At 50.0% G+C, this 25211-nt stretch overlaps 1 protein-coding gene across 1 annotated transcript in view; it reads right to left on the reverse strand.

Moving 5' to 3' along the window:
• Window positions 1-820: 820 nt before the first annotated feature.
• The window catches only part of Pcnx2 (pecanex 2), a 154992-nt gene continuing 130601 nt past the window's right edge, over window positions 821-25211 (reverse strand). Inside the window, exons 26-34 of the mRNA XM_028889810.1 lie at window positions 24493-24746; window positions 22542-22775; window positions 18949-19070; window positions 13016-13160; window positions 11659-11889; window positions 10788-11062; window positions 9413-9600; window positions 2744-3192; window positions 821-1619 (exon numbers count right to left, since the gene is read on the reverse strand). Of these exons, the coding sequence (XP_028745643.1) occupies window positions 1446-1619; window positions 2744-3192; window positions 9413-9600; window positions 10788-11062; window positions 11659-11889; window positions 13016-13160; window positions 18949-19070; window positions 22542-22775; window positions 24493-24746 (2072 nt within the window). The 3' untranslated portion in view covers window positions 821-1445. The remainder of the gene's footprint in view (window positions 1620-2743; window positions 3193-9412; window positions 9601-10787; window positions 11063-11658; window positions 11890-13015; window positions 13161-18948; window positions 19071-22541; window positions 22776-24492; window positions 24747-25211) is intronic.

Here is a 25211-nt window from a genome sequence, read left to right on the forward strand (position 1 = left end):
TAATTCTCTTTCATGTCTGTGTATGTACTCATGCTTGCTGGTGTCAGCATGGGTGTTGACGTGGCTCAGTGCGCATGTGGAGGTCAGAGCAGCCTCTGCTCTCAGTCTGTACCCTGAGGCAGTGCATTGTTTGGCCATTGCTAATTCTTAACAAATAGAAAGGAGATGCTGGAGAGATGGCTCGGTAGAGTGCTTGCCTGGAAAGCATGAGATCCCGAGTTTGGTCCCAGCGCCCACACAAGGAAAGGAACAGATGTGGTGGCGCACACTTGTAATCCAGCACTGCAGAGGACACACTGGGTGACTGGAGCTCACGGGCCACCTCGGCCTGACCTGCAAGCTCCAGGACAGCAAGAGGCTCTGCCTCAAAGACCAAGGTGGGAAGCCCCTGAGGGATGATGTCTGAGTTTGTCCTCAGGCCTCTAAATGTGCATGGTGTGTGCACTTGTGTACACACACACACACACACACACACACACACACACACACACACACACACACACACACACGGAGACCATTACCACCTCCTTTCCCAGTGGTGAGGGACTGCCGTATCCATCCTCTGCAGCTAATTTTCCAGTCTTAGATGCTTTTGGAGACTTTGCCTAAACCGAGCACGTCTTTCTTTTCCCGCTGCCATTCCAGAAGGCTGTCAAAGTGAAGCAGATGAGTGGCGCCCTTGTCTTCCTAGCAGGAGGTTGTGCCTCTGCTCTGCCTTTAGGAGTATCTGAGATGGGATTTGCGTCCCTCCCACAAAGGTCTTTCTCAGAGTAAAGGAGACGTGTTTCGGAAGGATGGTACACAGACACAGACACAACCATAACTGTAAACATTTTAATCCCTACAACAAAGGTGTGTGCAAATGTGCTCAGATACAGTAGAGCTTGCTCAGCTTGGAAGACGAGTGAGCATGCATTCCTGGGAAGCACGCAGGGGGCCTGGGTGGCCCAGAACTTGAGGGAGGAGCCTATCACCTCTACACTCTCGTCCTGGACCAATGCACCATCAGGCTGTGGCTCGTGGCTTGTACTTCCAGCTGCGCCAAGGTAATAAAGAATGAGGCTCTTTCCAGTTGGGCTTAACCTGAATGCCTGTGGCCTGATGGCCTCAGGAGCTGTGACTCAGTGCTCTCTCATGGTGACAATAATGTGTAAAATGCCAGTAATTTAGCATGCAGCTGTTCTAATGTTACCAGGGCAGGAAGGAGCCAGTCGTGGGCTCTACTCACTCTAATTGTTTTAAGATATAACATGGCTTTTGTGAGACGTGTCCAACTCTTGTGCAGTGCTTGAGGGAGGAGATGCAGTGTCATCTCCCGACCCCCACTATGTGAGAGTTTCAAGAACCTGAGATAAAGTTAGTGTTTTCTAGAATAGCTCTCCTTTCCCCCCAGGAAGAACCACGTGGTTCTGGAGCAGGGAGAGAGTCCCCAGACATGTGTTCCACTATTGCTCATCGGAGGCACTCTGCTGGGAAGCTGTGTCATCCAGGCCCATGTCCTCCTGGCTCGCTCTCCGGCATAGCACCCCCAGGTTCTCTGCCACAGCCTCTGCCAGTCGGCGATCTTGAAGCTGCCCTTGCTCTGGGGTATCAGTGGGTTCACATGGCTCAGAGAAGTGCTTCAAAAAGGAGAGAAGCAGAGACAGTTCAGTCTGTACTCACTGACTGGCCCGAGTCACCTCACCCATCACCCTCATATAGGAACTGAGGCCGGGGTGGCTGCATGCCTTGAAGGTGGGCTCTTAATCTATACAGGACTGAAAGGCAGCCTCTGAGGTTAAGATATGCCACCAAGCTGCATGTCTACATGGCCTCTGAATGGGGCGCTTTGCTCAGGAGAGCTGGGCATGTCCCACATCCAAAGGGAGCCAAAGGGAGTGGCCCCATGTTTTCCTGCCCGCCACCCTGTGAGCCCTGGTACTGATGCTGCCCCTGCAGGTTCAACCCAGCAGTTACACAAGAGCCTTTGGATTCTGGATGCTTGGAGTCCCAAAGACCTTTCATCCTTGCTGGAGACAGAAAAGGAAAATTTGCCAGGACCCTCAAAGTACTCCTGTAGAGTAAGTTTTAGACAGATGGGAAGAGAAAGGAAGGACAGTCTGTGTCCTTTTATTGAAGGAGAAAACAAAAAGAGATTAAATGGTGGTTTTGCTCCTGGAGTCACCAATATCCTTTCTTTGGCCGGGAAATATGAATCTGCCCGAGCCTTACCTTAACTCATTTTTTTTCTTTCCTAACACAGGACATAAGAGAATTCCTGAGTTCTGTCAATCTCTTTCTTTCTCACATATGAATCCCAGCTAGTCATCTAATGTCGGTGGCATGAATTCTGAGCCAGTAGCATCTGATTTGATAGACTCTCTTAAAACTCTGTTTCTGGGATGGAACCACTTGGAAGTGGTTGGTCATCTTGAAAACGGGGAGCCCACGACAGTTAACTCCAGTGTCTACCCTTGCCCTTTCTTCTCCCTCAGGCCAGAGCGGCACAACTGGGAAGGAAGGAACCCTGCCTCCATAGACTGGGTAAAGGGAGGCTTCTCCCATTTCTGGGCTTCTGGCTTATGGAAGTAATTATGTTGGGGTACCCTGCTAACACTCGTGGGGCTTGTGACCCGAAGGCTGGGGGATGCTCTTTTGTTTGCTGTAGAGCAACCTACCCTGGAAGAAGGCAAAAGTATGTGACAGGTGGGTGGGAGCCCCGGGCCCTCTGATGCCCTCCTGCCCATCCTGGGGCAGTCCTTACCCGAGTGGCACGGCCAGCGGCCCTAGCGGAAGGGCCCATCACAATGTTGACACTGCTAGATGACTGGGTGTCGCTGGTGTTGCCCCCCTCTGCAGCGGAGAGTCCAGATATGACAAGTGCACTGGAGAAGCTCCTTTTGCCAAAGAGGAAGCTGAGAGTAGAGCTGGTTGAAGAGCCCAGGCTAGACCGAATGAGTGCCTCGGCCCGCTCTCGGACACTCAGGTGGCCTGTGGTGGTGACAGGAGGTGGCTGGGAGTGCAGGGATGCAGCCGAGGTGTGCAAGGAGAGCCGGCTGCCTGAGGGTCTCTGGGCTAGCTCGTGCACAGAGGTGGATGTCTGAAGGAAGGCTTGGTGGCTCTCTAGGATGGGGCCCGAGGAGCTCAGAGTAGGTGGCCTCTGGCTTATTGCTGAGTGTGCCTGGACGGACTGGCTTCTGCCTTTCCTTCTGCCTGTAAGGGAGAAGAGCACCTGGTTGAGCCCTGGAAGAAGTACTTTATAAATATGGGGACAAGGTTGGCCCTTTTCTATTTATGATCCATCAATGAGGGCAACACCCTCTTAAACCAGTCCCTCCTAAGAGCCTTATCTTGGGATGGTGGGCTTACCTCCTATGTGCCACTTCCCATGACTGAGTTCACTTCCCATGAGTGAACACACGTACCATGACTGTCCCACCTTGGCTTTGCATTAAAGCTTCAAGATGTGAACTTTCTGAAAACATTTCCAATACAAATCATCGGAAAGCTTTTATATGTGGAATTTAATTTCAGAAGACCACAGAAGGAATGTAGGTATATCACCAGACATTATTCCATCATTTAAAATATATTGTTTATTGTGTTCAATGAAATCTTTTTTGTGTGTATATGTATCTGTGTGTGTGTGTTTGTGTTTGTGTGTGTACACTTAAGTGCAGCGCCCTTGGAGACCAGAAGTATTAGATGCCCTGGGGCTGAAGTTATAGGCAGTTGTAAGCTGCCTGATGTGGCAGTGAAACTCTGGCCCTCTGTAAAAGCAGTAAGTGCTCTTAACCACCAAGCCATCTGTCATGACATGGTGATGGAGGAGCTGAGAGTTCTATATCTTGACCCACAGGCAACAGGAAGTGAACTGAGTCTACATTGAGCATAGCTTGAGCATAGGAAACCTCAAAGCCCACCCCCATAGTGACACACTTCCTCCAACAAGGCCATACCTACTCTAACAACGCCATACCTCCAACAGTGCTACTCCCTATGAGCTTATGGGGCTCAATTACATTCAAATGACCACATCATCTCTTCAGACTCCAATGGAATATTTTTTTTTTTTTTTTTTTTGGTTTTTCGAGACAGGGTTTCTCTGTGTAGCTTTGCGCCTTTCCTGGAACTCACTTGGTAGCCCAGGCTGGCCTCGAACTCACAGAGATCCGCCTGGCTCTGCCTCCCGAGTGCTGGGATTAAAGGCGTGCGCCACCACCGCCCGGCCCAATGGAATATTTTTAATGTTGTATATGGCTATTGTCTTTAGCTTTCCAGGAAACTAATACCAAACCAAGAGAGTGGGATTTATGCTGGGGTTCAATAATACAATACAGTGAGGGTAACACCTCACAGCAACTAGATAGAAGAGTCTAAAGATGCCTAACACTGAAATGACAGATGTGGAAGGGGCTGTGAATACTGATTTGATCACCGCCCAATGTTGGCACACATCAGAGTTTCATTCTGTACCTCATACATGTGGGCCAATTAAGAAATAAAAAAATTTTAGATCTTAAAAACAGAGCACTAACCACAGGTGGTCAGGTACACCAGTATCTGTGTGGTGGGTGGGTATGTGCTCTGCCCGTGCCATAGAAAGCCAAGTCCACCCAAAGAGACTGGAACTGACCAAACAACCCAGGCCTCCCATTGATACCACTTTGGACACAGTGATGGTGGTGTGCTCATTTCCAAAGGGTATTCACTGGTGACCTGCATGGGTTTCCTCTACCTATAGGGAGTGAAAATGGGGAGACTCAGCTTGAGGCTCTGCCTGGGGTACCCAGAACTGGTGCTGGCCTCTCTGGTCTGAGTGCCGTGAAGCCTCTCTGTTTTGGGCACAGGGGAATGGCCTTGGGCCTGAAGGTTCCTGTTGAGAAGGCAGTCAAATATAAGTGGGGAGGAGCCGGGGGGGGGGAGACTCTAAGGAATCAACATTATGAGCAAGGGTAGTGCCTTGTTTTGCTAGAATCTGGAAAGGCCAAACTTCTGTGATTTCTAAAGCTGATCTCTGTCAAAACCTGCCACCGCCATCGCCCACAAATCAGTGTTCTCCACCTGCACTAGGCAGGGCCTTCTGCCCATCCTAAGGACAAAGGGAGAGATGGCCACAGTATCAAAAGAGAGCTAGATATACCTAGTCCATGCAAGACAAGGGACTGCCCCAGTTCTGAAGCTTCAGCTAGTGTGTGTGTGCTCACGCACGCATGTGTTCACATACGTGTGACTCTGTGTGTGGAGGCCAGAGGCTGATGTTAGATGTCATCCTCTATCACTCTCTATTCTATGTTTTGAACATGGGATCTCACTGAACCTGGAGCTGCAAACTAAGCAGTGAGCCCCAGGCATCGTTTTTTTTTTTTTTTTTTTTTTTTCCTGCCCCACTCACAGTGCTGGGATGATGGGTTGACGTTGCTCCCAGCTTTTACATGGGTGCTGAGGATCTGAACTCAGGTCTCCAGATTTATGCAGCAAGCATTGTACAGACTGAGCCATCTCCTCAATTACACCTCAGATATTCTTTCAGTTTTTTTGTTGCTCTTTTTTTCAATTTTAATTTTACAAATTAAACAGCACCAAGAAAGCTGTGTTAAAATTGTCTGTGTTGCTCAGACTCATTATTTTACAATTAACTTATTTTTCCAATAACTGCATTATCAAATCATGAGCATTTCTAGGGAAAACCTTCAGACCTGAGTGGAAACATAATGTAAATTATGTTCCTTGGTTCATTATTTTTTCTTTGTCTTTGATCATTAGCTGGAAGGTTGTGATGAGAGCCCTTGGAAGCAACCCTTCTCTCTGGTGTGCTGTTCAGTCTAGTGACGGGTTTCTATCTACTTGTGGTAAGAAGTAGGTCACCAGGCTCACTGCTAGGCCAATTCTGCTTGGCTGTGACATTTACTGTTGAGTACGAGGAAACGACTATGGGTTGTTGGGAACTTTGTGAGGCTGGCACATGGAGCTCCTGGCAGTGGGTATGAGTGTGAAATACCCAGCAAGCCAGCAGTGGCTGCCCAGTGTGGTGGCCTGGGTGGCCTGCTTGTTAGGGTTCTGGCCAGACACCAGTCCTCTGGGATTCTGGCAAAGGATCAGAACCGGAATGGATGATGAGAACCAAGGCAAGGAGCAAAGACAGGGTGGGGCAGTGATGGGGGTGGGCTCAGTGGTACATGAGAGGTGAGCCCGGTCAGTAGGAGTGGTACAAGGTCCTGTTAGTATTGCACACTCACTAGTGCTGAGTGACTCCTACCTAGCCCTTCCCAAAGGTAGTCCCCACCCTTGAGTGGCCTCGTGCCTAGCTATCACATGACAACTGGCACTTGTGGTGTGAATGAAAACTGCCTCCTCCAAGCTCACGTGTGGCATCGGGTTGGTGGTGCTCTTTTAGGAGACTGTGACACCTTTGGGTGGTGGCACCTCCCTGGAAGAAGTGTGGTGTTTATAGCCCACCCATGCTTCCCTCTGAGCACAGTCTGCTACTGTGATGACCAAATGCAGAATCCCATCTATAGACTGAGCTTGCGTCAGCCACCATGCCTTCCCCAGCATGATGGACTCTATACCCTGAGTTAGTCACCCAGGCTGCTCTGTGAGGATTATGAGCTGTGACCTGTAGAGTGACAGAAAGCCAAAGAGAACCATAGTCAGCATAGCCTCCTCTTTCTTTGAGTTGGGGAGGGGCATGTCTCCTCTCTTCCTTTCTTTTCCCAGTCTACTGGGCATGGGCTCAGGCTCTGCTTGGGTGTCTTGCTCAACTACAGTGCCTCCTTCCCTTGGCACATCATTTTGTCAGGAGAGGGAGGGGTCTTGGCTGTCTACCATGTTCCTGTCCCCATTCCTGCCCACAGTGGGAAGGGGCTGCCTCAGAAGGAAAAAAGTGTCAGTTCTACCCACCAAAAGGAAGTGGGCCCCTTGCCAGCCAGGGGACAGGGCAAGGCTGTAGCTGGTGGGGATGTGGCCCGAGGTACAGATGGAATGCTGGGAGTGTATAGGTGTCCCGGGGTTCAATGCTGTCGAGGCTAGGACAGGATAGCAGCTGAAGGAAGGCCACAGTGGTTAGGATCAGAGGTTCAGGGCGATCTTTCCTCATCTGAATCCCAGGTTGGCTGCTCCCTGACTGGGTACCTTGACTTGCCTCTCTGTGCCCCTGTGTCTCCATCGGGGAAGGGAAGACAGGGCACCCCTAAGAGCCTAGAGCCATGGAGGTGTAAAGGAACCTGTATAAGTACAGCCCTTACATGGTATCCAAAGAACAGCCCTGTGCACACAGCCTCTGCAGCAAGGTGTGGTGGTCAGATGGGATGCAGAATGAATGAGGAGAGCACTACAAGCTAGGTCAGGGCTGGGAGACCCTCGCCCAGGACTGATTAGGTTCAAGGGCTGGGAGCCCAGGCTCTGGGGTATTTTGCCAGCATGCCTTGTTCACTTAGAAGTTCAGACCTAGACTGGACTTTGTAGGAGAGTTTTAAGAAGCAATAATGAAAAATCAAGGCCTGGTTTAGCTTTTCAAATATCTTGTACCAACATGGGCCCTCAGCATCCTGCACCTCCCCTGTGTGTATCTGGTGGTAGTGGCAGGGACCCCACTGCCATAACCTGGGTCTCGAACAAAGTGTGGCATCTGGATTCTCTGGCCTCACCAGCTAAGGGTACTGCTCTGCTCTGAAAAAGCAGAAGGCATTCACCAGGAAGGGACCTGCCAGGGCCTCTGACACACTCTGACCCTCTCTAGCCTTGCTCTGGCCAGATATGTCAGCAGCAAGGACAGGAAAGTGCAGGTGTTCACGTTTTCCCATCTGGACGATCACCTGTGTGTCCCGGAACGTTTATCCCATCATATCAGAGGCTATGGCAGCAATGAGACTATAGGCCTCAGATGCTATGTTGGGCTCGGGGAGACAGCAGCTGGTAGGAGGGAGAAGCTATGTTTCCTTCCTAGCAGCTGACTTGCATTTCCCCTCTCTACCCAGTGCCTGCTCACCTGCTTTACTCTGTGCCGCCAATCACCCACCTGCCTATCTTCCTGTTATCTACTGTCTATCTCCTCTCTCTATAGTCCCCATCTCTCACCTTTCCTCATCTGTCTGTTATGTACCTGTTATCTATCTGTCTATCTATCTATCTATCTATCTATCTATCTATCTATCTATCTATCTATCTATCTATCTCCAGCTATCATCTATTTCTATGTATAATGTATCTATTATCTATCATCTCTCTCTGTATAAATATCTTTCTCTTTCTCTACATATATATATATATATATGTATATAATTTCCCTAGCTATCTAATATATAGATCGTCTATTGATGTATATGTCATCTAGACTATTATCTGTAATACTTATATACCTACCTACCTATCTTGTCAACTATCTCCATCTAAGTATCTATCATCTGTCTATCTGTCTGTCTGTCTATTTATCATCACATCTATCTATCTATCTATCTATCTATCTACCTATCTATCTATGTATTACCACATCTATCTACATACTATCTATCTATCATCTACCTATTACCTATGATATCCATATATCTATGATCTTCCAATCATCTGTCTATCATCTATTATCTAACAGTCATTTATCTGTTTATTGGTTCAGGCACCACCCCACCCCCAGCCAACCAGTCACATTTATATAATCTTACATTTTGTGCCCCCATCCATGCCTTGCTCTGGGTACTCTCAGGAGGTAGGCACTGCCCTCCTGGCCCCTCCAGTGCCGAGCTACAGGCGAAGCATGCACACACAGGGGTGCTTGTTACATGCTTTTAGAAGTTGAAGAAAGAGAAGCTGAGAGCCAAGGCCGGAAGCACTGACAGGCTGCCCAGGGCAGAGCCATGGAGCATCAGGAACCAGGCTAGAGCCTCTGCCTCCCCAGGCTGTGTCCTCTGTGAGCCCCTGGACCCTCCTTTCTCAGCCAGCATTAGCGTCATGTCCATCTGGTAGAGTGTATTCCATGGCTGTGAGACATAGGGTTTTCAGCTTTAGACTCAGCTCGTCCCTTCCTCTGCCACTCTGCTTGTATCCTTCTACCCCCATTCCTTCTGCCTTGGAATGCTGGTGGTCACAGAGCATGTGAGAGAAGCAGAGGACTGGCTATAGACAGAGAAGGACACCACGTAGATCTGTGGCTGCAACATGACATACCCAGGATGCATATGATGGAACAGCATTGAGAAGGACAGAGGAAATGGAGTGTCTAATGGTCGTGGAGACATACAGACAAATGGTACCCAAGGTAATGGACACATGGATGGACGAATGCCCAAAGCTGGACCCAGCCAGCCAGCGGGCATCACGAGCAAATCTCTTCCAGCAGCCACAGCCACTAACCCTAAGCTCCTTGATTGCAGCAAAGAGGCCCTGGAGATTAGAAAATACATTCCATGATGTTGGACCTCCGGCCCTGGGCACTCACCTGCCCGATGACCCCCTCCACGGGGTGAGGCCCATTGCTGGGTGCCTCCTTTCCTGGGTTGTTCCGTGCTGCTGTCCCGGCTCTCTCCATTAGGGACATTACTGTCACCTGCTGATGGCACTGCTCCGCCGTCTACGTCTTCGATGTTGCCACCTGTCCTCTGGCCCACACTGCAGTCCTTTCTCATCCTGTGGGAGGGGCGGGAGCGTTAGGGTCTCACTGACACTTCTCTCACATGCCACACAGTGACATCACTTGAGGACAGTGATCTCATAAGATTGCATCGCCAGGTGATGTGTAGCTGGCTTGCTTTGTGCAGCGCTGATGTTCTTATCCATGCATTCTGCAGGCTAGATTCCCATTGTGCCACCTAACTTACACTGCTGATCCCCAACCCTAGCAATGAGCGAACTGGGTGGACGGGCACTCTCCTCAGTGGACAGAGCCCCGAGAAAGGGGCTCGAATAAACAAGTAGGCATGGCAGAATGAAGAAGCACCCGTCTGAACCGTCCATGAGAACCCACCAGGAATGCTGTCACACTCCAGCGAAGCTTAGGATGCCCCCAGCAACCAGAGGCTCATTACCGCGAGAGGAAGAAGACGGCACTGAGTGACAGGCCAGATAGATAGAAGGTGGCACTGGTTCTCTCCAGCAGCCAAATAGTTAAAACCCCGAGGAGAGCTGGGGAGATGGCTCAGTCTGTCAAGTGAGCAGTGCCAGCCTGAGGCCCTGAGTGAGGCCTGCGGATCCCCTGTGAAAAACATTGGGTATGGTGGTGTGCACTTGGAATCTCAGCGCTGGGGAGGTGGAGACTGGCAGATCCCTGGAGCTCACTGACCAGCCAGGCTAGCTTCATTGGTGGGTTCGGGGCCAGTGAGAGACCTTGTGTTAAAAAATGAATGCTGGCAAGATGGGAAAGGAACTACACAAAGTTGGCCTCTCAGTTCCACATGTGTATGTCTCAACACCACACACACACACACACACACACACACACACACACACAGGCACACACAGGCACACACAGGCACACACATGAACATATACATAAACAAAATAAATTTTTTAAAAAAGTACCCACTATTCTTCAGACCAGTTAGAGGGTAGACACAACCTGGGCCCTCGGGTGGAGAAAGTGACTCTGTGTATGTGACATTCCCCAATGATTCACTCTGAGGCCACTTGTTAGACACATGACCTGCTGAAGGTCAGTTGGGTCAACTGGGCACAGCAGGTTGACTAATGTAAGACAACAGTAATCATCATCATCATCATCATCATCATCATCATCATCATGCCGCCCAGAGCTCCGGAGAGCTCAGCTCCACACACTCCTCCCTGGTGCCCAGGCAGAAGCCTCTGGGAAGTCCTACCTTAGCCACCTGGTCTGGAACCATGTCCTCATGCGGTTCAGCGTGACAGGCCCACCCCAGACACTCTGCAGCTGCTTGTGGGTGCCCAGGTAGGATGTGGTCAGTGGGGAGACATACATGGGGTATCCCAGTGGCTGGTCACAGGAGGAGTTGATAAGATTGCGCAGGACCTGCTTATTGTTCTGGATGCTTCCACGCTCTGGGTTGCGGTTGCGCAGGAAGATGAGTTCCTGCTGCTGCCCTGCCCAGAGTCCCCGCACGCACTCCTTATTCACCTGTAAGCAGGGGTGGGGTGGGAGAAGCACAGGGACCCTGGCGGTCAGTCTGGGTTTAGCCCATGGAGAGTGGGTATGGTTCTGGGACAGGGAGTCTGGGGATGTAACAACTCAGTCTAAGGCCCTTGTCTCAGTCCTGAAAATGATGTCATACTCACAGGGGAGGGGGCAGGGGGGGGGGAGAGGAACTTAGGGGAAATTAAAGGAAGTAAGTTTTTTCCTTAGCCCTGTGCAAAGCTGGGCCATGGGGAAGAGGACTCTTCCACCCAGGAGCAGGCAATCAGAGAAAAGTCTGCAACTTTGAAGTCGGCATGTCCAACTTGCAGCCCATGGGCCACAGGTCCTAAATCAGAAATTACTTAAAAGATTAAGATACTTAAAACAAAAGAAAACCCTCTTGTGAATTTGGTGGACCCTTCCCACACACTGGTTCTCCAAGGAGGGAGATGACTCCAGCCGTGGACCGTGGCTTTCAGGCTGCGTCTCTGGCCGGCCTCTGACGCCTGGCTAGCACTCCTCCGACTTAGGGACCAGTTGTGCCCACTGCCTTCCCTTTCTTCCTGTTCCCCAGTTGGAGACCAAGGCATGTGGCCTACCTTGATGACCTTGAAGCTCAGGAAACCCCTGTGGAGCATGATGACCTTGTACTCATCAGCACCCTCGTCCACCACGTGCCTCAGAGTCAACAGCTCCTCCTTGTTGGACAGCACAGCGCCCCTCCAGGCTGGGTCTCCCTCGTGGCAGATCACGACCTTCTTCTCAAAGGACTGGATGGCCTCATAGAGAACTGCTGGGTCTTCATACTCATCAGGGCAGGTGAACTGGTCCTGGTGGGGAGAGCCCAGGTGAGTGGCTCTCAGTGAGGCCAGAGCTGCTGGTCTGGGCAAGGGCAGAGGGGGACTTGCAGTGGCCTTTAGGGCCACATGCTCTCCTTGTTTTCCTCCCCCAGTCCCCCAGTCCCCACCCCATCACTGAATCCTAAGCTGGGCACAGAGGGCAGCTCAACTTATTGTCCCTAACCAGATGGAGCGTGCCTAGGAAAGAGCCGTATTTCTCAGACCTCTGTGACATTTAGGTCAACCCCCCTCTTCCTGGTTCTGGCTGTTCTAGAACTTGCTTTGTAGGCCAGGCTGGCCTCGAACTCACAGAGATCTGCCTGCCTCTGCCTCCCCAGTACTGGGATTAAAGGCATGTGCCCCCAACTGCCCAGCTCAGAGACTATGTTTTTATTAATTCACTTTTTGTAGGTTTTTTTTGAGACAAGATCTCATTCTGTAGCTGAAGTTGACCTAGACTAATTCACCATTTTCATTATTATTTGAGCATGTAATATACATCAGAAAGAGATGAAGACCATGTTATTGACTTTCTCCTTCTATGTGTGCAGTGTGTGTATACTGCATATGTAGAGACCAGAGGAAAGCCTTGGGTGTCCTCCTTGGTGGCTATCCACGTCATTGCTTTGAGATAGGGTCTTTCACTGATCCTAGTGGTCACCAGATAGGCTAGACTGGCTGGCTGGTGATCCCCAAGAGCCTCTTGTCTTCTGTCCCCAGCACTGGGATCACAAGCAAACTAACACACCTAGATTTTCTATCTGGGGTCTATGGTTCAAACTCATATTCTCATCTTGCACAGCAAACACATTATTGACAGAGGCCTCGCCCCAGCTCACATTATTTACCTTTTTCCTTGCTGGAACCCAATATTGGGCACAAACAACTTAAAGGAGGGGTTCTCTATTTCAGCCATGGTGAAGAGGATTTACGACATACTCCTTGGCTGAGCTGACTCTAGGCCAGTGAGGAGGCAGATCATGGAGTGGGGTCCTCGGGAGGAGGGTAGAGAAGATGGCTGCTCACTGTACAGTGGGCAGGAAGTAGGTAAGAGGGCAGACTCCTTCCCCTCCCCCCCAATTTCAGATTAATCATTCTTTCAGAAGTGGCTTTTTACCTGGTGCAGTTTCAGGGACATCCGGATGGCTGGAACAACAACTTTGTGCAGCAGGTCCATGTCGGCAAATACCCACTCATCTCGAGCTGTGACCCGGAAGTCACCTTTGAAGAGGGCATGCAGCCCGTACAGAAATGAATCCAGGCTGCAAAACACAGTCACATCACTGTGGGATCACTCTGCGCAGTGCTTATGATCGCTTCATCCCCGCCAGCATCTGCATCTCCTGCTTTAAAAATGATCTTCCTGGGTCTAGGAAGATCGCTCAGTTGGTACACACAAGCATGGGGGCCTGAGTTCCCAGTACCCCGCAAAAGAGTCATGTGTGGGGGTGTGTGCTGGTTATCCCAGTGCTGAGGAGGCAGAGGTAGGATTGGTCCCTGGTTCTCACAGGCCACCCAGTGAACCAGTAAACTCCAGACCAATGAAAGACGCTGTCTCAAGTAAGATAGATGGTATCTGAGTGACAAGACATGTATGACCACTTGCACATGCGCACACACAAGCACACTCATTATCTTCCTGTATTTTAGACTGACCCGGCATGGAAAGGAAGATGACGCTGCACTTTTCCACAGAACCCCCTGTGCCCGGCCCCACAGCGAGGTGTGAAGTATGCTGGTGCCTTGGTGTACGGTCATCTCTCATCATCATAGGAACCATGAACATGATCTCTGAATGTGAAACTGAGATCCAGCTTGGAACAGGCCAAACACATACACCAGGAAGCAAGCTTGCCCTCCCCAGCTACCCTGGCTCTGCCACACATACCCTCCCCACACCAGGGTCTTATTCCTCCTCTTGAGATTTCAGGGCTATGTTAACCATAGTAAAAATTGGATTCTGCCATGATATATAGAGAGGAAAAAAAATAACCAAATGTCACCCAAGCATGGATTCTTAAATTATCAGAGCACAACTATTCCCTCTGCCACCCTTTCTTCATGGCTAGGGAAGAAGCAGGGTGACCAAGGTCAATGCCAGTGGCTAATGGCTCTGCCAGGGTTGTTCAGGTTTTCACAGTGTCTTAGTCAGGGTTTCTATTGCTGTGAAGAGACACCATGACCACAGCAACTCTTACAAAGGAAACTATTTCATTGGGGCTGGTTTACAATTTCAGGGATTTAGTCCGTTATCATCATGGTGGGACATGGCAGCATGTAGGCAGATACGGTGCTGGAGAAGGAGCTGAGAGTTCTACATCTTGCAAGCAACAGGAAGTGGTCTGTCTCACTGGGTGTGGCTTGAGCATCTATGAGCCCTCAAAGCCCGCCTCCACAGTGACACACTTCCTCCAACAAGACCACACCTACTCTAACAAGGCCACACCTCCTAATAGTGCCACTCTCTGTGGGGGGCATTTTCTTTCAAAGCACCAACCACGCATGTCCAGGTTTTCCCGCTTCGTTTCACTTCCCTGTCTTTCTCACCTGTCATTAAGTGCCACCTGAGTGAAGAACAGGCTGTCACACAAGGGAAGTTGCTTAGGGCCCGGGACCTTTTCTGAGTGAACATGGTGAGTGGGCTCAGGAAAAGTGTGTCCTGTATTCTGGGGCTCGGAAGGAGAGATGGTTCTCCTCTCCTCCATTCTTATTTCTGTATGGCGCCCTCTCATAGCTACCTCCAATGCTCCTGAGATGCAGGGGTGAGGCAAACATGGCAGCCAGCACCCTGGACAGGGCTGGCCTGGGACAAGAGGTGCATGACATGCATGGGAAAAGGTTTTCAAAGATTTAATGAGAAGAGCTCTGACTCAACACAGTGCATGGGACCTGTGCATCAGAGAAGCATGCCCACCACTTGATGTTGCAGCACCCTGCTATGGCACGTACCTCTGTTCATTTCCACCCAGAACTTCTGTGAGGGAGACTCAAAGGCTTTGCACTAGAACAGGCTGTGGGAAACAGGAGCCTCCAGGCCCTCCCCAGATGGGGCTGCTGGTGTGGCCTGGATGAACCTAGAACCTTCTGGAAAGAGACTGAGGAAATAACCTTTCCCAAAGGGTTGTTTGCTCACAGAGCAAAAGCTCCCAAGGGGCTGAGAACCGCAGCCAGCTCCTGGGAGGCAAAGAGGCCGTTGGAGCAGAGCAGAACTGCAGGAAGGCTGGAACCATGAGCAGAGGCTTCCCTACATGAGCGATGCCTACCATCTGCTCTCCAGGGGAACATCTGAGGATGCCCCTGGTGTCGGAAAGGCACTAACCAAAGAAGGGGAGATGAGGTGCTAAGTCATGATGGGGTGAGTGCAGGAAGATATGGGGACACCACACTGCACACTCAGTGTAAGAGGAAAAACTCCTTTTAGACATGGGAACAGGGATAGTACAACGGAAGACTTGAGGATTCACCCAGATCCCCCAGGCAACACCCACAGATACAAGAGCCTCAGCCTGCTGCTTGCTCAGCCACAGGCCATTGCTTCCTCCAGAGCCTTACTAAGATACCCAGGCCCCCATCTGAGGCCTCAACAGTCTATACATCAGCTGTTGATTTTCTTTTCAGAGAAAATGACACATGGCAGCGCTTACAGGTGCTGTATTAAAGTGACTCTCCACGTGAGCCACAGAGCCCAGGTGAGAATCCCTCCAGCCTGCGGAATCACCCCTTGACCTCACACATGGAAGAGTTTTAATGGGAGGTGTTTCATAACTGGCCTTTTCCCCTGGAGGGAATAAAGAGGAAGAAGATATCCAGCAAGCAGCCTGGAGTAAAGCAGGGCAGGGGTGGGGTGGGGCAAGGAGAGTGGAAGCCTCCAGAACGCCGGCCGAGCCTTTGGATTTGGAGCTTCACTGGCCTTTGTCCTCTTAAGCCTCTATTGAGAAGCCAGTGTGATCATAGCAGTTACGATCCCTGAGTGGAGAGGCAGAGATAGGTGGGTCCCAGGGGCTCCTTGGGCAGCCAGCCAGCCTGGCCCACAGGGAGAGGCCCAAGCCACAGAAAGCAGTTGTTTCTAAAACAAAGGTGGATGGTGCCTGAAGAGTGACAGCCGAAATTGTTCCCTGGCTTCCACACACGTGCACACTTAATAGGCACATGAACACACACACACACACACACACACACACACACACACACACACAGTGACTAGACTGAGAAGTGACAGACTGGCACCCAGCTGGATCTGGGCTGCCACTGCTGTGGCACACAGCACAACCAAAGTTGTCTGTCTCGGAGGCTGAGCCCCATCTGAAGCCCACCAAGGAGGTAGGCAAGCCAGGCTATCTCACCATGGTGCCAGGATGCCCGGAGCATCAGTAGAGATTAGCTGTGTCTAGACAGGGACAGCAGGGAGGATACATCTGGCTCTGACCCCACCCCTTCTTGTCACTAGCTCCTTTTCCTGTCTGACCAGCTCTACCATGCCCTTCACATCATGATGAATTTGAAACCATGAGCCAGAACAAACCATTCCTTCTTTGAACTTGCTCTCACAGGCGTTCTGATCATAGTGACGGGGAGAGCAAGAACTCACACAATCCCTGACCAACCTGGCTTGGCTGTCACCTGTGATCTCTCCATGGTGGCTCTCAATCACCGGTATTGGGCCCACAGGGGACATCTGTCCATGTCTGGGGACAATTTTGATGTCACAACTGATGCAGGGACACTGGGTAGAGTCTGGGGTACAAAATCAACTCAGAAGAGCCACCCAAGGAACTGCTAGAGCTCCAATGTTGAAAACCCCTGATGCATTGGAAAAAGAGACCAGCCCAGAGTGGGGGTCATCTAGTACCAGGCAAGAGATCACCGCCTTGGGTTTGTATTGTAGACTTTGGGGAAACAACTTTGCCACAGGAATCGTTTCTGCAGGACTCTTCGGGGTATGCCCCGCACAGACTGACTTGTTCTGCATTCCAAACACGCTGCCCCCCTCCACACTGCTACAGCCGGGCTTTTAAGAGCAGCGCAGCTAGTGAGGGGCACCCAAGAGGGGATGCACCACTGCATCAGCCTGGGGGTACAGGTGCTCAGGATGTCAGCCTCTGGCGCTAAACTCGGGCGGGACAAGAGACCCGCCATAGGATCCTAGCCAGCTCTCTTCCTGTGTCCCTTACTCCCCTCTGGGACATCCGCAGACAAGGCATTGGCTTTTCTGTCACAGTCACTTTTGTGGCATGCCAGTTCCCCAAACACCAAGGGCCAGATGACCAGTGCTACCTCACAGGCATTTTAATCACAGTGACAAAAAAAAAAACAAAAACAAAAAACCACCCAGAAACAAACAAACAAAAACAATAAAACCAACCAACCAAAGAAACAAACCCTCTAACACAGTTCCTGAGCAGCCCGACTCTGTTCCCATCTGTGGCTTTCCACGTGGCTTTCATCTATTGCCATCAAGGGATGTGTTAGAGCCCAGTGGGTTCTAAAATCCAAATATTTCCATGGGGAAGCCTGGCTTATCCTAGGTGGTACAGAACACTCAGAATGCCCTGTTGTTCCTCCAGGGCAGGTGCCTCCCTGGGAGGGAAGAGATGTGATCCAGAAACTCTACTCCCCACATCCCTCTGTCTCTGCCTCCCAGCACTGGGGTCTCAGATGTGCATGATACCGGACCCAGGTTTTGAAGTGAGTAAGGGGATCCGAACTCAGGTCCCCATGCTCGAACAGCAAGTTCTTTACCCCATACCATCTCCCCACACCTCATTTTTCATTGTGAGTTAGAGAGCTACGGGCAGGTTGGGGACAGTTCCCAGCAAATGCCTGTGTCAGCATTCATGCTGTGCTATGGGCCCAGTGGCTGAAGTTGAGAGATGCAGGTGTGTCCTAGTGACCTGGGCACCGAGGGTGTGTGCTGGTAGCCATGGCATGGGAAAGGATCCACGTGGGCAGGAGAAGACATGGTGCCGCTCCAAACGACATTCCTGAGCTCAGACTGTACTTGAGCCACCACACAGTTAAAGCCCAGGCAGCTTCTGTCATCAGTCTGGCACAGGACATGGCGACGCAGAAGTTAAGCAGGTGGGAGGAAGTGGTAGACACAGGATGAGCTGAGTAGCTCTGGGGCTCTTCAGTTTTCTCCTTCCTTCCTCCTTATTTCCCTCCAGTGCTGGGAACAGAACCTAGGTTCCCATACATGCTAGGCAAGTACTTGACCCTGAGCTCTACCTGCAGCCCCATTTCCCCCCTGCCCTTTAAACTCAAATGTTCCCTCGTGTACCAAGACTCTGATTTCAGCTGATGTCAGGAGCTCCCCCCCCCCCCCCCGTCAGTTTCTCTAGTGCTGAGTACCAAAGATGAAACCACACGATAGCCACTGACTGAGGGGTTGGATGTCACTAGTTAGAGCATCTTAGCTGGAAGAGAGGGGACAGCAGGGGCCAGGCACAGCTTGTCTGTGACAGACCCTGCTCAGGGACAGAGGGTGAAAGGGGCCCAGGGAAAAGTGATGGGGATGAACCTTTCCCAAATATCGACTTTGCTAGGCACCTGGAAAACCTCCATAAGAAGGCCTACAATCATTTTATTTGAAGGCAGGGTCTCATGTATCTCAAGCTGGCTTGAACTCACTATGTAGCTAAGGATGACCTTGAACTTCTGACCCTTTGCCTCTACCTCTAGAGTGCAGAAATTACAGGTGTGTGTCACCATGCATGCTTTATACAGCGCTGGCTGTTGAACCCAGGGCTTCAGGAACACCAGGTAAGCCTTGTACCTATATTCTTAGCACAACCCGCACAACCTGAAAGGTCCGAAACCTGGGACCTCTGGGTTCCAACTGCCCATATTAGTATTTCCCAATGCAACAACATTCTCAAGTTTACAATGACAAGAAAGGTTTTGCAGACCCAACCTGATTCCTGAGGAAAGACGCATCTAAAAGGCTTTCCAGCAGGCCAGTTTTGAAGTAAAGAAAATGACTGACATGATCCATCAAACACAAACCCCAGGCACAAGCACAAGGCTAAAACACCCCAGCTGACTCCTAGGTACCTCATGGCCATATTGTGTGCTGCTGTTCCCAGAGCTCGCCTTCCCAGAATGCACAGGGCAAAGGAAAGTGTCACCAGAGGTGAGTCTTCGTCACTGTCCACAGGTTCCAGGGCCTTGGAGACCTGGAAGAACAAGGATGCGAACCCAGCTGTCACCCAGGCTTTCACAAGTGCGGCTGAAGCAGGCTTGTGGGGGGGGGGGCACTGTAGCCAACCAGGCACCTCCGAAGTGACCCCAGAGAGAGGAGTCTTTTGCTACCCATGGCCATCTCTCTTATGGTTGGGCATGGAAAGATACACATGGGAAAAGCAGTGTTACTTACTTTTCTAAACACAGTCATGACATTTCTGATAAGAGGCAATGTGAGGAAGAAGGGTGTTATTCTGGCCCACAGAAGAGGCACAGTCCATCATGGTGGGGGAGGCATGGCAGCAAGAGGGAGAGGTGACTGGTCACGTGTGCAGCCAGGAAGCAGAACATGAACAGGATGATGTAGGGCTAGGCCATAAAGCCTCAAAGCCTTTGTGGTGATTTGCATAAGAATGGTCCCATAGGCTCATATATTTGAATGCTTAGTCACCAGAGAGTGGCACTATTTGAGAAAGATTAGGAGGGGTGGCCTTGTTGGAGGAAGTGTGTGGTGATACACTGTGCATCCCAATAAAGCTTGCCTGGGGATCAGAGGACAAAGCCAGCCACTATATTAAACATAAAGGTCAGGCAACGGTAGCACACATCTTTCATCCTAGCATTTGGGAGGCAGAGATCTCTGTGAGTTCAAGGCCACACTGGGAACAGAGCCAGTTGTGGTGGTACACACCTTTAATCCCAGCACTAGAAAGGAAGGAAGATAGCAGGGTACAGAAAGGTATACAAGGCGTGAGGAAACAGGAAGTCTCCTCTTGAGAATGAGAATTTTCCTAGAGGTAAGAACTTATGGCTGGCTTGTTCTGCTTCTCTGAATTTTCAGCTTTCACCCCAATATTTGGCTCTGGGCTATTTATTAATAAGAAAGTTTGTGTTACAGAAGTGTGTCACTGGGGGTGAGTTTGAGGTTTTAAAAGCCCAAGCCAGGCCCAGTTTCTCTCTCTCTGCCTGTGGATCAGGATGTAGAACTCTCAGCTATCTCTCTAGCACTGTGTCTGCCTGTGTGCCGCCATGATCTCCACTATGATGACAATGGACTAAGCCTCTGGAGCTGTAAGCCAGCCCCCAATTAGATGCTTTCTTTGGTAAAGGTTGTTTTGGTCATGGTGTCTCTTCACAGAAATAGAACACTGACTAAGACAGCCTGCCTCCAGTGATCTACTCAGTCTAATGAGGCTCCGTTTTTTAAAGATTCTACAACCTTCCCAAGTAGCACTACCATTGAAGGAACAAATGTTGAAACATATGAACCTATGGGGGAAACATCTCACATTCAAACCGCAATGGGTACTTCCCGAGAGCAAGGTGGCAAAGGTTAGGTTTGATGAGCAAATTCCCTGGAATGAATTCTTATGACAGATTTAGGTCACTAACACAGTCAGACCATGCGCTCTCAAGAATGCCCACCATTACTGGCTCCTACCATAGAGGAAGACCTGCCGAAAACCAGATCAAGCAAGGCTTTTCTCTTCTCCCCCAGATAAGGGCCCTTTCAACAGACTGTGAATGCAAAATCAATGACTAACAGTTAGTTACATAAAGTCAAACTCGGGGCCGATGGTACAGGTCTGCAAGCCCAGCTACCCTGGAGGCTGAGGCAGGAAGACTGTCAGCTCATGGTCTGCTTGAACTACAGAATGTATTAGAGGCCATCCTTGGCAACTTAGCAAGGCCCTATCTCAAAATACAAAGTAGAAAACAGGATGAGGCAGGCATATAGGTCAATCAATGGTAGATCACCTGACTAGTTTAGCAAGGCCCAGGTTCAATGCCTAGTACCACGAGGAGAAAAAAAATATATGTACATTTACACACACACACACACACACACACACACACACACACACACACACACACACACTACATGGTATATGTACTATATAATATATACCATATATTATATATAAAATATTATATACATATATATCATCTGTTTACTATAACATGGGATAAAGGAGACACATCAAGAGTTCCTTTTCTTTTCAGCCCATATCCCTAGGCTGTGACCGGCTTCCTGACCCTGAGAAGTTAGTGTCATGGCTTGGTACTCTGTCAGCTGCTAGCGCTGTGGCTCTCAATCTCCCTCCTACACCAGCATTCATGGACTCGGCGTTCAGCACACAGAGTGAATGGACGTCCAGTCCCCGGTTCACTCTGTCTCTTCTGTCTGTGAGCAGCCATTACTCCGGGCTTCACCTCCAGGAGACAAGCCTTCGGGTGTACACTCAGCACATGAGCACTGCCCTGGAGAATGGTAGTTATAGACGCATCTGGACCATCTGATCTCTGAGCAGATGGCGCGTCTATGAGTCAGTGTGCTCAGTAAATCTTCCTGACACCAGCAAAGAAATATGTCATGGGGCAATCTCAAAAAGAAAAAGAGGTCTATTTTGAGACAATGGCTTGCTATGTGGCCCAGGCTTGTCTGAAACTCACTATATAACCTAGAATGACCTTAAACTAGATCTTCTGCCTCAGCCTCCCCACTACTAAGATTATAGACATGAGCCACCACATCTAACTCAAAATACAATTCAGTCATTGGAGTGCTTGCTTCTCAAGCATTGAGACCTGAGTTCAGATCCCAAGACTTCCTGGAAAAACTTGGGGGCACACTTCTGTAATCCCAGGTCTGGGAAAGTAGAGACGAGGATTCGCTGGCTAGTCAGTCTGTACAAACTAGTGAGCTCCAGGTTCAGAGAAACACTGTCTTAGGGGGAAGGTGGAGAGTGGTTGAGGAAGACACCTGACAATGACCTTTGACCTCCATATGTGTGTGCACACTCATAGGCACCAAATCAAATAAAATTTTTATAAAAATTTTATAATTTTGTTTTGTTGGTGGTGCTGGGTATCAAATCCAGGGTCTTGTCTTGTACAGGCAAGTTCTCTGTCACTGAGCCCTCCAAATACAAATTTATTCAATTTAATTAATTCATTAGTGTGTGTGTGTGTATGTGTGTGTGTGTACCCATAGGCACACTCTCCACATGATTCTCTTGAGATGGGGTGGCTCACTGGTTTGGTGCTGGGCTGGTGACCAGTAAGTCCCCAGCAATCCTCCTGTCTCAGCACCACCTCACTAGCACTAGGGTTACTGCCATGAGTCACCCCTCAACACACACACACACACACACACACACACACACACACACACACACACACACACTGCAATTTTAAACAAGGAAGTTTCCAGTATCTAGCTACTCTAGAGACTTAAATATACTGACCCTGAACATCATTTAAAGGGATGGATACTTTCAAAACTCTGTCATTGGAGACAAAACATATTGTCTCCCAATTGTGTACTAAGCATTTATTCAGAAATGAAATTTTCCTCACCTCTATTTTCTATTATCTACCTTGGAGTGCAGTAAGAGGAAGGAGGTTAAAGAGCCTCGCTTTCTAGCCTTGTACTCAGTGGCTCAGCCCAGGTCCTCTCCTACCTCCTGTCTCTTCCCTGCGCAGAACTGAATCCACTCCAGGAACACAGTGCAGTAACTCGCCCGTGTGATCCCCTGGAGACACGGGACGTAATCGTCGTCGATGTTGATGTTAAACATTGCAAGGTCACGCTCGATGTGATGCCACTTGGCGAAGGGCTGGAGGGACTTCAACAGGGGTTCATTCTTGACCCAGGAGAGGAGTTTGGGGGAAGTCACCATGTAGTATATTATACTCTGCGGAAAGCAAGCAAGACTGTGAGATTTCATAGCCAGAAGACTTGATTTACTTGTTTTATTTGCTAGGTCTCAGTAAGAAGGGACTGGAAAGATGGCTCAGAGGCTAAGAGGAGACGTCTTTGTCTCCATCAAAGACAGCTTTGGCTGGTAGGGGTCTGAGGCCTCAGATGGGGACCTTGTGACTCTCAGCACAGTAGAGAGGGCATGGGGTTCTTTAGCTCATAGATAATCACTAGGGAAAGCAGGAATGTTAAACATGCAGGGTTGTCTCTTCAAAAGAAGAGATATATAACCAATCTGCCCAGCCGGCTGGGAATGGATGCAGCTACAGCCTGGTGACTTCTGTGTTATCTGTGGGGTCAGGGCACACCTGAGTCCTCCAGACTCTCATGTTTATCTCAGACTCTTCCTTCATAGACCCTTATCTTGAGCATTGTTTCTCAGTCAATATAACCATCTTTATGGAAGAGGTCATACATACTTTGAAAAGAGTTTCAATATAATCATGTAGTAAGCTTTGCTATACACATAGGATTGAGTTAATTATCATCAGAAAATTTTTTTCCAAAGTTGTGCTGTGTTTAAATATGCCTAAAATAAATTGCCTGGGGTCAGATTCTAGAAGTCTGAACTAACACTGACTACTGAGTTGTGTTGAACCAGACTTCCTTCTTACCGCCCGTGGATTGACACTCCTGGCCCTGGTGGCTGCAGAGACACCCCCCCCCCCAGGACAGCATTAAATTGCGGAGCCCTCAGCAGGCTTGTCCCCAGGCATAGCCTCCCTCAGCACAGGGTCCATCACGGGGGTTTCCTCTATCCTCTTCTGTCCTTCTGGTCCCTGCTTCTTAGAACACAACTCAGCCCACCTGAACCAGAACCACATTTTTCTCCACAGGGCAAGCAAGCTGCACGCTTTTTTTCTTGTCTTCTTCCTTTCCCCTTTGTAGCAAGGTCTGGAACTCTCTATGTAGCCATGGATGACCTTGAACTTCTGATCTCTCTTTCCCCTTTCCCCTTTCCTCCCTTCCCCTTCTCTTTCCCCATCCCTTTCTCTCAGCCTCCATTCCCTCCTTTTTTGATTTTTTTTTTAAATCATTGTCCTTCCTAATCTTTGGATTGAATGTTTGAGACAGAGTCTTTTGTAGCAAGGTCTAGAACTCTCTATGTAGCCATGAATGACCTTGAACTTCTGATTCTCCTTCCTCTACCTCCTGAGTGCTGGGATTACAGATGTACATCACAACACAGGGTTTTGTGTAGTACTGGGGATTGAACCCAGGGCTTTGTGCATGCTAGGCAAGCACTCTGCCAGCTGAGCTACATCTCCAGTCCACAATCCTGGTTCTGAGCTGGTCCATTTGAGCAGCAGCTAACCACATACTGTGTCACTCCAGCATGGGGCCTGCTGATGCACCCTGAATATTTAAATTGGCCATCATAACAAGCACCCCCTGCCGGGGTGGAAATGGACAGACAGCCAAGGTTGCAGCCAGTCTTCTGAGTCCAGGCTTAGGCTAACACAGAGCCCTGGCTGTGTTTTTCAAGAAAGTAGAGGTCCCCAAGTCTGGCTGCATCTCTCACTGGGAAGCTGGGGGAAAACCTCAGGCATGCCACTGGGTGTAGAGCTTGTCAGGAGCCCCGCCTCTCACCCCCACTCCCCCCCACCCCTCGCCCCTAGGCTTCGCCCATAGTATCGGAAAGCACACCACACCTTGACATAGTAGCGGACTAGCACCCTGCGGAGGTCAAACACCTGCAGCATGGTGGCCGCATTGTTGTCGATGATGCGATAGCCCTCCAGGATGTACTGCGTGCGTGTGATCTCCCAGGTGAGCCAGCGCAGGTGGAAGGCGGCATTGCAGGACAGTAGGTGTGGCAGGTGGCCAGGTTTGCAGCAGCAGCAGCCCCTGTCATCCTCATCACCTTCCATGATGGCCTCCACCTCCCTCTGCTGGCAGTAGGTTCCTGGCCAAGGACACAAGAGGCATTAGATCCTGCAGAGGTCAGAAGAGGGCATCAGATGATCAGGAACTGGAGTTACAGAGAGCTGTGGACTGCCATGCGTGTTGAGAGTCAAACCCAGGTCCTCTGGAAGAGCAGCCGGTGCTCTTAGCCACAGAGCCATCTTTGTAGCCCCATGAGGTGTCTCTCGAAGGTGCTAGAATATGCTGGAATCAAGTGCGTGTTCTTAGTTTTAAAGCAGGCCTACCAAATAAACATGATTCTCATAACCATTAACTCTTTGGGTGTGTGCCTATGTGCAAGGTGTATGTGCGTGCATGCGTGCGTGCGTGCGTGCGTGTGTGCGTGCCTGCGTGTGTGTGTGTGTGTGTGTGTGTGTGTGTGTGTGTGTGTGTAGGTAGGTAGGGATGGAGGGAGGTAGATATGTAGGCAAGAGTTTAACCTTGAGGGTCATTTCTCAGGGGCCCT

The sequence above is a fragment of the Peromyscus leucopus genome, chromosome 5, assembly GCF_004664715.2.
Source record: "Peromyscus leucopus breed LL Stock chromosome 5, UCI_PerLeu_2.1, whole genome shotgun sequence".
Taxonomy (NCBI): domain Eukaryota; kingdom Metazoa; phylum Chordata; class Mammalia; order Rodentia; family Cricetidae; genus Peromyscus; species Peromyscus leucopus.